This window comes from Humulus lupulus, chromosome 9 (assembly GCF_963169125.1).
Source record: "Humulus lupulus chromosome 9, drHumLupu1.1, whole genome shotgun sequence".
Taxonomy (NCBI): domain Eukaryota; kingdom Viridiplantae; phylum Streptophyta; class Magnoliopsida; order Rosales; family Cannabaceae; genus Humulus; species Humulus lupulus.
The window spans coordinates 185,546,132-185,560,631 of NC_084801.1; the positions used below are offsets into that span (position 1 = coordinate 185,546,132).

General features: G+C 35.7%; 1 protein-coding gene across 1 annotated transcript; it reads left to right on the forward strand.

Annotated features, from left to right (window-relative positions):
• The first annotated feature begins 12,024 nt into the window (after positions 1-12,024).
• On the forward strand, positions 12,025-13,198 carry LOC133800443 (senescence-specific cysteine protease SAG39-like). The gene is made up of 2 exons (XM_062238401.1): positions 12,025-12,514; positions 12,603-13,198. Exons 1-2 carry the CDS (start codon positions 12,082-12,084, stop codon positions 13,196-13,198), a joined length of 1,029 nt encoding a protein of 342 aa, XP_062094385.1. The 5' UTR covers positions 12,025-12,081.
• The last annotated feature ends 1,302 nt before the right edge of the window (positions 13,199-14,500 follow it).

The window sequence follows — 14,500 nt, forward strand, 5'->3', positions numbered from 1 at the left end:
AACTAATATTTGATATTATTTTAATATTCAAATATTAATATACAATAATAATGGTTAGATAATAGGTTTACTATAAATCATACTTTTCATATATATATATGAATCTGTATTCTTGATTTACTTAACAAAATAATAACAATAATAATTAAAATTACTTAATCATAATAATTTCCATATTAATATAAAATCAATTAAATATGTATTTTTATACTTGATTTAATATCTAATATTTTCTAGAAAATTAGACAGCACAACGGCTATAAAGTGGACAATTCCAAAATCAAAACCTGTATAAAAAATATATATAATCCCAGACAGCCAGTAAATTACAGAAAATATTCCATATATCAATAATATATAATTATATACCATAAATACACATAATAACAATTACTCTAATCAATCACAATTAAATCACAATATATAGGTTAAAGAAATTATACCAAAATGATCGGGTTCCACAATAAGTCAAACGATGATTTTCTGAGACTCAAAACGTACTTCGGAACCTCGAACACTAAGTTTCGACCGTCGGTCTACGGTGGATCGCGGTGGCTCGTGGTGGGCCCACCACCCAACTATGGTAGATGTAGGAACAAGTTATTGGGTTTTGAAGCCCACAACACGAGGAACACGATGGTGGTGACGGATCGGCAAACGGATGCCCGAGGTGGCCGAATCGCAACTTTGAAGTCGCGGGGTGGCCGAACTTAAATCGAGTGGTTGAGGCGTTTAATCGGCGAGTGAGCTCTAGATTCCCGCGTGGGTCGATAGTTCGGAGGCCTCTGAATCCAACGGTCCGGCGCGTGGCTAAAAATGGTGGCCGGAAAGTACTCCTGCGTCGTCGGCAACAGTAATACGCAGAGGAGAGAGAGAGAGAGAGAGAGGGAGAGAGTTTCTGAGGAGAGAGAGAGAGAGGGGCTCGGGTAAAATGAAAGGCTGAAGCCTTTTATTTTATTTATTTATTTATTTATTTATTTTTAAAAATTATACTTGGACCCAAAATACTAAAATTCTTTTCAAATAAGCCCTTTAGCCAAACTTTCTTAATTTTATAAAAATCCCCAATTAAAATTATATGACATTTGGGTCCAATACTTGACTACTCAAGTTTCTCTTTCTTTAATCTCATTAAAAACATAAAATCATATTTTAAACACTATTTTTCCATTACTATTTCTTAAATTTGTAAAGTTGTACATTTTATGTATTAAAACTTTGATTTAAAATAAATAAATGTATTATGAAAATGTTGGATATTACAATCCTTCCCCCGTTAAAATAATTTCGTCCTCGAAATTTCAAACTAAAATTTGATAATCGGAGACAAGAACTACCATTACAAATAAACAGAACAACATTTCACAGCATAAGATTTTATACACAACACTTACTTTCACCCCGAAAACAAAACTTATTCCTGACTTCTTGTAATCCTTATCATATATAAAAAGGCGAGGATGTGTAAACACCTCACATGAGGACTACAATATAGATAGAAAGGAAATAAGCTATAACAATAGTATAAATTACAATGAATGTATACGAAAATACAAACGAATCCTCATCATCCATACTTTTGAACACAAACCACATAACGTAAGAAGAGAAAATGACCATCATCATGAAAACATCCTTGATCTTCATGTCTTACAGTCAATTTTTTTTTTTTTTAAGCAGATGCAAATGACTGGTTATACCTTGATAATAGATGCTAAATTGAGCAACAAGTTTGTTCAATAGAAAGTTTTTCGGCATAAAAAAAATTGGATAACTAGAAAACAATTATATAGCCGATGAAGATTATTCTTTAAAACCAAGTCTCTGTGAAACCCTTTCGTTGTCAAAACCGACTTCTTGCCCTGAATGAGAAATAGTGAGATAGGCCATTCATTAGGTACCAGTTCAGAAAAGCCTGACTCTCATTCTTTCTCTAAGAAAACATTTAAAAATCAAAATTGTTTCCAAATGTATAAAATAATAAAGGGCATATTGATACTATGCTAGAATGCAAATAACCGTGGCCACTCGGAAATTCACACACTTAGCTTAGTATCCCTTCATTGAATAAAACATGGGATAAGTCTTGACTGACCAATCCACCACTTCATCTACGAAAACGAATAATTCTCACATGTCTAATAAGTTAGACATGTCTCATTTCAACACCTATACCAATAATACTCAGTCATCACTTCACACAAGTAATACATTATCTTACTTTCGGGATAAAACAGCTAATATACTATAATTTAATCGCCGAAAGTAATTCACACTACAGAGTAATTCAGTAAATAACATTTATCACCTCGATTCATTCAACAATTTACAAATTGTTTCCATGTTCAAATCAGGATCGCAAAATCAATAGAAGTGATTTCCATGTCGACAACATCTAATAAGTTTGACTTTCATCATCAGAGAGGATAGCGTAACACATTGAACAAGATAAAATCTGTGATATCTATCTTGAAAACAAACAAATTCAAGGATCCAATGACCCAACAGTTCAACACATTTTTCTATAAATAAAATTCATCACATACACACTAAAACACAATCAATCTCAAGCTTTTGAAAACCAAATCATTATTACTTCCGTCCATTACTCAAGCTAAGCAACCCATGGCATCCTCATCATCTCAGCTGAACTTAGACCTAACTTTAGCTTTACCTGAGCCAAATCTTCCCACTATCGAATCTTCACCACAAATTTCTGCACCCCTACCACAGCTAATGGTGTATCCTACGGTACACATCCCAGAACGAAATACTCAATTTCCCAGAGTTTGGCTTCCCAAATTTTATTCTGATACTGGCCTTGTCACGGTGGAGGATTCAGCTATGCTCGATAAAAAGGTGGCCATTAGTATAGGTCAAAGCATACTCACCCCTAAAGACCAAATAATTTTATCCCATAGGTCAGACCTACAAGCTGTAAAAGATTCCTTAGTTCTTACCACTCAGGCGGCAGCATCGGTCTCAAACCTAGGCCAACGGGTTCTTGCAAGAGAACAAGAGGTTGACCACTTGAAAAGGTATATAGAAACACAAAAACAAGAGATGATAACCATTAGAAATGCCAACAAGGCATTGACTCGAGAGAAGGAGAAGTTGGCTAAGGAGAATGGGACTTTAACTACACTTCTTGCTAACTACTCAGTCGATATGAAGGAAAAATTTCAGACACTGCAAACTACTGGGGAGACCCTTAGAGTTGAACAACAAAAGTTGATTGACGAGGTAGAACGTGTCCAAAACCCCAATCCTTAATGTATTATGTATTTTTTTTTTTTTTTTTTTTTTATATATTACTACTGTTTCACTAAAGTCTCTTATTGTGTGTGCTCTCAGCAACAACCTAAAACTCTGCTCTCCAAAACACTAACCTGACATATTAACCCTTAACACACTAACTGAACTGATAGATCACTTTCAAAACTTGAGAATATCAATTAACAATCCAAACATCGACATCGATAAATCATCAATTATTTATCACATCAATAATAAAGGCATGCATTCAGATAAATAACAAACTTCAATTTCTCTACCGTGCATGAGAATATTCATTTAATCCAAACTCATACTTATATCATGGAAACTCAAACACACAATGAGTTTCTAATACAATTATACAACATCATTAACATACATTAACTAAAATATGGATAAATTATACTAACCATTAACGTGTGGCTTGTCTTGTGGCGGAACTCAGTAGCATTTCAGATCCCAAAATCTAATAACATAACGAGTATACGACATCTACAAACTCAAAGCTCTGATACCATTTGTAACGTCCCTAAGGTAGGGTACGTCTGCCACATACTCGTAATTCTAGGGTTTACGAGTATGTAAGGCACTTGACCAAAAGAATTAAATAAAATGATACGAAGAAATACAGAAAAATTTAAAACTTTTATATAAACTTATTAGAAGAAATTATTACACGTATGAATACTTTAAATTTAAGGCAGCCATATGAAAACTCAAAACCATTATTGCATTGCTACTGAGTCCGTGCTCCACAAGTTGCTCAGCAGCTAAAGCCACACCTGGAAAAATGTTGGAAAATAACATAATGAGCTAACGCTCAGTAAGCAAATCTCATGCATACACATACACATGAATGTCGTGAGTTTGTAGTGCACATATATTAATATGCTGACTTATATACTTATGCATTCCATTTATTGCTCATGCACTTTCAAACTTTACTTTTATGCTCTTTCTTTTAGTTTCACATTTTTATGGGCCCAATATCACTTGTGCACACTGTTTGATTCAGCCAATGCCTGCAGGGCTTGTTACACATATCATATAGAATCCCATGGGTTCTCCTCCGGCTAGCCATCATCTCAGCTAGGCTCATCATAACACTCATTTCATCGTTGCCATAGCTGCCATACTTATTACACATATGGAGGAGAAAGACGGAAACATGGCAAACATATCTGAATGGTCAACTCTGACCTAGCCCACACTAGTGGGCAGCCACTATAAGTCTTATAGACTTCCGTCTTCTTTACTGAACTTACTTGATTGCTTCATCAAAACAGTGGCACCCTTTTTAAACATCTTATTATCACTTTGCTTAAGCCTTGTGTCATTAAAATGTTTAACTTTACATAAGACTTTTCAAGACATTTCATAACTTTTCTCATATCCATATGCATGGTCTTATATCACATAATAATGTATCACATAAATGTACATGCCATGCATACATGCTGATGCTGAAATGCCAATGTTCGTGTTCATGACTGATGTTGATGGTATTCAATCAAGGCATTGTATCACATCTCATATAACTCAAAACATCTTTAGTCATAATACATGAAGCTTTGGGTTGGTGGCGTTGTTATACCTTAACGTAGAGCTATGGCTCAGGTCTAAGGTTTCCAGCCTAAAAACTTAAACGCTTCATATATCATAACATATAACAAATCATGAACATAGAGTAATCCACATATCCATCAACATAAGAACACATACTTGCACATAATTCATATCATTCTTAACCAAGTAAGACATCTTTCACATATCACAGAATTCATCAATTACATATCACACAACACCCTTATGGTGTTCATATAACCATTCTTCACATACTTATCATATGCATCATCATCATACCATACTTAACTCATCAGATGTACACAATCAATGTAGTCATGCATCTTACACTTAAGCACAAAAGGTGAGATTTACTTACCTTAGGTCCTTAGCTTATTTTAAAACGGCTCACCAAGAGTCAATCAATCAAATCCATACAAATCCTATTCAAGGCACATAATTTATTAAATTCTATCTAATCCGTAAATATACACTATTGATAGTGTATATTAATCATACCAGAAACTATATAAATGATAATAATAATTATAATCCTAACAACAATAATAATTATCGTCTATAATTAAACTTATTTCGATATTAATAACAAAATACTTCAATAGCAATACGTATATGGATGTATATATTCAAATAGTCATTTTATAAAAGAAATCATATTTGTAACATAAAGTTGTAATAATCAATATAATGATAATAATATAAATATAAATATTTATATTATTATTAGTTAGTCATAATATCAATTCCAGTGATATAATAAATATACTTTCTCCAAACTTCACCGGTCTTACAAATATCAATAACTGTAGGAAACTAATATTTGATATTATTTTAATATTCAAATATTAATATACAATAATAATGGTTAGATAATAGGTTTACTATAAATCATACTTTTCATATATATATATGAATCTGTATTCTTGATTTACTTAACAAAATAATAACAATAATAATTAAAATTACTTAATCATAATAATTTCCATATTAATATAAAATCAATTAAATATGTATTTTTATACTTGATTTAATATCTAATATTTTCTAGAAAATTAGACAGCACAACGGCTATAAAGTGGACAATTCCAAAATCAAAACCTGTATAAAAAATATATATAATCCCAGACAGCCAGTAAATTACAGAAAATATTCCATATATCAATAATATATAATTATATACCATAAATACACATAATAACAATTACTCTAATCAATCACAATTAAATCACAATATATAGGTTAAAGAAATTATACCAAAATGATCGGGTTCCACAATAAGTCAAACGATGATTTTCTGAGACTCAAAACGTACTTCGGAACCTCGAACACTAAGTTTCGACCGTCGGTCTACGGTGGATCGCGGTGGCTCGTGGTGGGCCCACCACCCAACTATGGTAGATGTAGGAACAAGTTATTGGGTTTTGAAGCCCACAACACGAGGAACACGATGGTGGTGACGGATCGGCAAACGGATGCCCGAGGTGGCCGAATCGCAACTTTGAAGTCGCGGGGTGGCCGAACTTAAATCGAGTGGTTGAGGCGTTTAATCGGCGAGTGAGCTCTAGATTCCCGCGTGGGTCGATAGTTCGGAGGCCTCTGAATCCAACGGTCCGGCGCGTGGCTAAAAATGGTGGCCGGAAAGTACTCCTGCGTCGTCGGCAACAGTAATACGCAGAGGAGAGAGAGAGAGAGAGAGAGGGAGAGAGTTTCTGAGGAGAGAGAGAGAGAGGGGCTCGGGTAAAATGAAAGGCTGAAGCCTTTTATTTTATTTATTTATTTATTTATTTATTTTTAAAAATTATACTTGGACCCAAAATACTAAAATTCTTTTCAAATAAGCCCTTTAGCCAAACTTTCTTAATTTTATAAAAATCCCCAATTAAAATTATATGACATTTGGGTCCAATACTTGACTACTCAAGTTTCTCTTTCTTTAATCTCATTAAAAACATAAAATCATATTTTAAACACTATTTTTCCATTACTATTTCTTAAATTTGTAAAGTTGTACATTTTATGTATTAAAACTTTGATTTAAAATAAATAAATGTATTATGAAAATGTTGGATATTACAGCAGATATCGATTAGATATAATCTTTTATCGGCCCTACGTTCAAGACGCTTATGTCGTTTCTGACTCATAGGTCAGTAATATGCGGTCGGTGCAGTCCCTGACTAATCAGTGCCATACACAAGTAAATAAACTCTGCTAGCATTTAATATGCAATCAATGTCCACATTTATCAACCAACATGCCTCAATAGCAATCATGCATGTCATATATACACAAGGTGCAGTTTTCTTACCTCAGGTTCAAGCGAGAATAAAACAAGAACGACTCATGAGAACGATCGACATTTTGATTCCTTAGCGATTACCTAGCCATAACCAATTATAACCTCCATTAATGAAAATCAACAATGAAAGGGTCTTGACCTAGACCCCACTCTCGGGATCTAGAATGGTACTCAAACGGTGAGTAGATTCAATCCCGGGCCTTAATGATTGAAACCACGAGCCAAAAACCCTTAAAAACACTCAAAACATGATTTTGGTGGAACAGAGTAGTGCTACAGCGCTGCTCAATAGCGCCCCATCACTATACTCAGAGCCAAAAACACTCAGAAAACCTCCTGTGTAGCGCTATAGCGCCCTCTGATGGGCGTTGTAGCGCTACCCCCAGACTGATGCTCCCCTGAATCTTCTTCCTTCGATTCCTTCGATTTCTACTCAATTCCAATGCTTCCAAATCTCAAATTTGATGCCAAATGAACCCAAAAACCATCCTAACATACCCCAAGCATCACAACAACCATAACCCTAGCCAAAACTCTCAACAAAACCAAGTATTCAACCTAGAAATTTCAACATCAAACCAAAACTAAAACTGTAATGCCCTGGATAGTCAAGACCGCTACACTGTGTATTTATAAAGGTGCAAGACTTGCTAATCAAGCCATTAATTTGAAAACGTGTCATTAAACATGTATGAGCTAAGGTTAAAAGGTTTTGGTCTCAAAAGACTCATTTTATACAATTAAACCGTTATATACACGGGATCCCAAAAGGAACAGAGTTAAAAGTTGATTTACAGACTTTCAAAAGTTTATAAACAAAGATAAGCCATACTAAGGCAAAATAGACAATCTCTGGGTCTTGCATCCCTGCCTAAACCTCAATCGTGGCGGCCGAGCAGCTGGCCATGTACATTCCGCGTGTAGAGCTCTCCCAATCAAGGCTGGTCAAGCTTGCTCTTGCCTTTACCTGCACCACGTAGCACCCGTGAGCCAAGGCCCAGCAAGAAAACATATGCAGCAAAGACAGTAATAACAGTTTGGTGAATTCACTAACATAAACTCTCATCAAATAATCCACATTAATCGTTTAGTATATATTCAAAGTCATGGATGCAATCAAACACTTATAACATTCATATCACATAATAATCAAGGCCGACAACTTAGGCCGCACCCTCTGTTTATCCCACTGACTCTGGCCCGCTTAAACTGAGCTCAGTGCATAATAAGCTGTCATCGGCTACCAGTGGTCGAGCTGCGCCCTGTGCACTAGTGTAACCCTTGGCACCCTTAGGTCGTTGGTTCACTAAATAGCTTGCATGGCATAATACCATCATTTCAAGCATTTACAGTAGGGAACCCTTAGTCCCGTCGCATATATTCAACCAGGTGCAGTTTTCTTACCTTTAGTCTTTACAGTTATTGATTATGAGCGACACTCTTCAAGCACGATCCGTTCCCGAGCCTAAGCTTTTATCACCTATTCACAACCAAGGTATAGGGTTCCATTAATATTCAAATATAGGTTTCTGGTTGCAAAACTAACTTCCAGGAATCCGAATTCCACCAAGCTCGGTGGTGAAACCAATCCCGAGCATACTAGACCACATTTCCATGCCTAAAATCCCCAAAAGTTCAAGTACACAACTAAGGGCTGCGGCCCTTGAAGCTTAGCCGTGGCCCTAGCCTCAAAACAGAACCAAGGACCACCCTGGCAAAGACACGCACCGGGGCCCTTGCATGGGCATCGCGGCGCTCACCCCTGGCCGAGCCTCCTTGGCTCATCTTCATCCTAGGGCCGCAGTGCTCTAGAACAAAGCCGCGGCCCTTCCCTTCGAACCCAGAATTCCCACCATTTCTAGGCTTGAAACCTTATCCAAAATCACCCTTAAGCTCCCTACTTCAACACCCAACAATCCCAACACTTTTAGCATGACTTAAACAACATAATTGCACAGAAAACCCAGCCCAACACACACTAGAATTCTCTTTTTAATTTCTGAAACCCAAGAACATAAACACCCAAAACTAACCAGTCAAGAACTCAAATTCAAACCTCTAATTCATGGAGTAAAGCTTACCTTATTAACAGAACCTTTCCTCTACCCAAAATCCAGCTGATTCCCAAGTTTCCCAACTCAATTCCACCCTAATCAATAATTGGACAGCACCTCAATAACCAGTTGATACACAAAGTTAAACTTCAAGAAAACACATGGATTAACCCTTACCTTAGTCTTGATTTAGTCCTGGATTGTTTACTAAGCTAAGCCTCTAAATTCCCCCTGAATTCCTCTGAATTCCCAGCAATCTACAGCTCCAATTTCTCAAGAATTTTCCTCTATTTTTTCCCCTTGAATGTTTCTTGAGTGTTCCTTGAGAGAAAAGTCTAACTGAGGAAGGAAATAAGTCGGTTTATATTTTTCTAAATACTTCCTAACTTTTGTCTTACTCGCTAAGTCAATCCCAAGGCTCGGGGTGCCGGAAACGTCCCCGAGGGCAAAACGGTAAAATTCCCCAATATTCCCGCTTAGACTTCCTAACCTCAAATATATCTCCATATATTTATTTTCATAACCCAATAGTCTAAATAGCTACCCGATACCTAAAATACCCTTGACTTATCCAAAGTCAATTATTAAATCTCGTTGTGACTTTCTTTTCCGCTATCTAGCTCTAGGATCGCCTCGAGTAGTGCTCTGCAGTTCTACCCACATAATAATGTGGTTCTCACAATTACCATATTCACATATATCACGTTAATATCAATATAATCATACAAGCATTCCAATCATACAATTATACATTTAAATCACATTAATCCAATAATGCCCTCCTGGCACACTAATCAAGCCCCTTAAGTCTCATTAGCGAATTTGGGGTCGTTACAAAAACAAAGCAAAACAAGGAATTTAATGGCTAGAAACTTACCCCAAGCTCAACTTATGATTCTCTTCAATGGTGGAACACACTCCTAAGCTCACAAGGCTTACTTCCCAAGCTTGAATCCTCAAGAATGGCTCAAAAATCACAAAAAGAAAGGAAGGAGAAAAGGTACGGGGAAGCTCTTGAACATACTCTATTTTTCTCTTCTTTTCTACACCCAAAAATGGCTTAATACTATCCTAGGGGTGAAAAGACCAAAATACCCCAAGGTCAAATAAGAATTTCTAAAAGCTCCCAAGGGCAAAATTGACATTTTCCACCTATCTCGTTAATCATAATTAATGCTCTCCAATTCTCGTTATTCTCAAAATTATCAAACACCAATAATTCACATCCTGTTACCCTTTTATTCCCGGCAACGTTCTAATCATTAAAATCACCCCGAGACTCACCCCGAGCCCCGAACTTAATCCTGTTATGGCTAAATTACTAGTTTATACTCAAGATCGGCTCATGTCGAATAGCTCGAACAAATCCACCTTATAATGTGGCTATATTAATTAATCACAAACATGCACCCAAAATACACAATCACGTCCTCAACAGGCCAAATTACCAAAATGCCCCTGTAATAAAATGTGGACCCACATGCATGCATTTAACATCATATTATAATATAATTCACAATAGCATGCATAAACTAGTTTAATGGCATAATTAAACATTTATGGTCATCCCGGCCTACTAATCCAGCCATTAAACTCCATTAGGGTTTCTGGGCATTACACCAGAGCTTTCCAACTCTCTTTAAAGCTCTCAAGTACTCCCATACCCCTATCTTCACCAATTCTTCCACTCCAGCGACCTAGACGGCTAGAAAGAATCTTCATACTTTTTGGTGAACGAGACGAAATACTTCCGTGTTCGCACACGACACAGCACTCACAGGTGCTACATCTCAAGTAAGTGTGTTGTCTCTTTTTCAGTTTTGAGTTTTTGGGTTGAAAATAGTTGCATGTTTAGGCGCTGGTGATTTCTCGCATTTAGAGGTCATTTTTACCTTGTATTAATCTTTCAAGGACAATTTTGGCTTTAAAAACGGTCCAAACGGACTATTTTTGGCCTTCTTGCGCTTTTTCATTCTTCTGGACATGATAAAACTGTCCGTGACAAAACTGATGAACAAGATTGCTCTCCATATAAGACAAAATTGATCTTTAACTTGTAAAAAATCAGATTGGTTTCGTTTTTTATAATTATATTTAATAAAATTAAATTCTATTATTTTATCAAAACATATAAAATATTAAACAACATATTACTTTTTAAAATAAAATTTTGAAGAAAAAAAATCTAATAGTATTTACAATTTTTGTTAATGCTTTACTAATATAACCAGTTTAAGTATATATGAAATATTAAAAAATATTTGTCTAAATATAAAAAAAATTAGAAAGAAAAATAATTTAGATTGACCAAAGGGACATCTTCAAATGACTACTACTTTTAAGGAAAAATAGTACTTGAAACATGTTGCCTTTTTTGAGTTGTATTACATTTTTTTTTTCTTTTGGAAGATAGCTGTATTTTAGATTAATTGGTCTTATATTGATACATAAGCTTTTGTTTCCACGTACAAACTAATACTTTAAAAGTGGAAAGAAGGAGAAGACAAAAGAAGATTCAAGACACTAGCTAACTCAACTTGACATGTATTATATAGTTTAAAGCTGGAATCTTGAAATTTTATCCGAAATTTTGTGGGATATAGAATAATATATTATGAGTCAACAAGAAGAGATATGTATTTTGGCTGTCTTGATAACAAGAGAGCGCACACGAAATCAACCTTGGTTGTCCATGTTATCCCAATTTGCCGTCCAAACCAGGGAGAGTAACCTTCCTATTGGATTGTTAATATCAGATTATTTTCTTATATATACCAGAGTTTCTCTCATATCAAAATGTACCTCCTCACTTCACTTCTGATATACACTCATATAAAGTTTCATAACGATAAGACAAGCTAGCAAGTAATGGCTTCAAGATCACAAAAAGTTTCCGTGGTGTTAGCTCTAGTGTTAGTCTTGGTCATGTGGGCTTCCGAGTCTCAATGTCGGACTTTGAACGAAGCTTCCATGTCAGAACAACACGAGCAATGGATGGCTCGCTATGGTCGCACCTACAAAGATGATGCCGAAAAGGAAATTCGTTTCCAGATTTTTAAGAAGAATGTGGAGTTCATCGAGTCGTTTAACAAAGCAGGGAACAAGCCGTACAAGCTAGGCCTCAATGAATTTGTGGACCTTACCAATGAGGAATTCAGAGCCTCTCGTAATGGCTACAAAAAGTCTTCCAGTGTTCCTAGAAACACACCATTTAAGTATGAAAGTGTGACTGCAGTTCCGTCCACCATGGATTGGAGGAAGAAGGGAGCTGTCACTCCAGTCAAGGACCAGGGTCAATGTGGTAATAATGCACATGAACATGTTAAAGGAATATAGTAATTTTTGGAAATGTTGATCTGATATGAATGTATTATACTTATATTTTACAGGATGTTGCTGGGCGTTCTCTGCAGTGGCTGCCACAGAAGGAATCACACAATTGTCCACAGGAAAGTTGATATCCTTATCTGAACAAGAATTGGTCGATTGCGACACAAGCGGTACTGACCAAGGCTGCGAGGGAGGACTCATGGACGACGCCTTCGAATTCATCATCAACAATGGAGGCCTCAACACAGAGGCCAACTACCCTTACAAGGGAGTTGACGCCACTTGTAACAAGAAGTCCTCATCTTCCGATGCTGCCAAAATAATCGGCTACGAAGATGTGCCAGCCAATAGCGAGAAGGCATTGTTGAAAGCCGTCGCCAACCAGCCAATCTCAGTGGCAATCGATGCTGGTGGTTCTGAGTTCCAGTTGTACTCGAGTGGCGTCTTCACTGGGGAATGTGGAACCCAATTGGACCATGGTGTCACAGCCGTAGGATATGGAACTGCAGATGATGGTACTAAGTATTGGTTGGTGAAGAATTCATGGGGTTCTAGTTGGGGTGAGAATGGTTACATTAGGATGCAGAGAGATGTGGATGCCGCAGAAGGCCTTTGTGGCATTGCTATGGAAGCTTCATATCCTACTGCTGCTTAAATATATAATTTACTTACAAAAACAATTATGGTACCTGAAATGAATGTTGATCTTCTAGCCATAGGTGAATGTAATTCGTGATATTGTTTATATATTTATATGCTACCTCTCCTTGTTATACTATATACTGATCATATTACACTTTTAAATATACTCAAAAGTTTGATGCTTTCATGTCTCAGAACATCTCCAATAAAGTGATATAAACATGGTGCATATTAGCTAGAAATATTTGTATTTATTTAACTTTGATTTCTTTTGACTATGTCTTCAATTCACTATCTCGTATCAGTCACTAGTTGGTACTATATTTTAGCTTATATCTAGTTTGATGGGTTTTGACTAAGACTTCTTATTTCCATATTGATGTGTATATATATGATTAATATTATTCAATAAAGAACACAACATCTTTTCAATTCCTTCATCTCTTTATGGTATAAGGGATTTTAGCCTTTTTTTCTCTTTTTTCTTTTCAAACACTTCAATCTTGTATTGTCTTAGTAAAATCAAGATCAACTTTCCAAAACCTTACTCCAACTTAGAATCTTAATCTCAATCTCAATCTCCAATTCCACCAAGGGAGCCCCAAGCTTACTCTACTACAGCTGCTTCCAACAATATTAGGAATGGTGTCCTTCAAAGTATATATATTGGACAATATTTTATAAAATATATAATTATGATGATTTTTTTGTATATATTGATTATTTATTATTATTATTTGAATAATATTATATAATAAATATCAGAAAATTCTCAAATTCGTTATTGTGACTACAATTTTGTATTGGTAATGGATTAAGATTGTAGGGAACAAATTTAAATAGTGTTTGCTCTCTTTGTGTAATTTATGTGGACTATTGCCTTGGCCATCAAAATTGAGTTTGATTTTTTGATTGAAAAAGAAAACCTTCAGAATACATGTATGGAAGCAAAGCGAGAATTGTTTGATGCTATTTTTATCCAAACAAAATTTGGTATTCTTGGTATTAATTTTGGGAGAATGGAAAGACGACGACAATGGTGGTAGCTTGGCATTTCTTCTCATTTTTTTGGTTATTACTTTGGTACCATTGTGCCTTTCGAATGAGCTTAGAAAGGACTTCTCAGTTGGAGTCTACCATTCTCACAAAATAAACTCGAGGTCAAGTTCTTTCGCAGAGATGGGTGAATGATATAAGTGAGAATAGTCTAGAATAGTATGAGGTGTCTTTCATTAGAGAGAAACATAGAGAAGTAACAGAGAGAGATTTTCTTTACTGATGTTTTGCTTTGAGTATTGGAGTATGGTGTCCAACA

What these genes read in the sequence shown, in the direction of transcription:
- LOC133800443 (XM_062238401.1), top strand. Translation starts at nt 12,082, where the DNA reads ATGGCTTCAAGATCACAAAAAGTTTCCGTGGTGTTAGCTCTAGTGTTA. An exon ending in CAAGGACCAGGGTCAATGTG is followed by an intron (nt 12,515 to 12,602) that starts GTAATAATGCAC and finishes TATATTTTACAG; the next exon opens with GATGTTGCTGGGCGTTCTCT.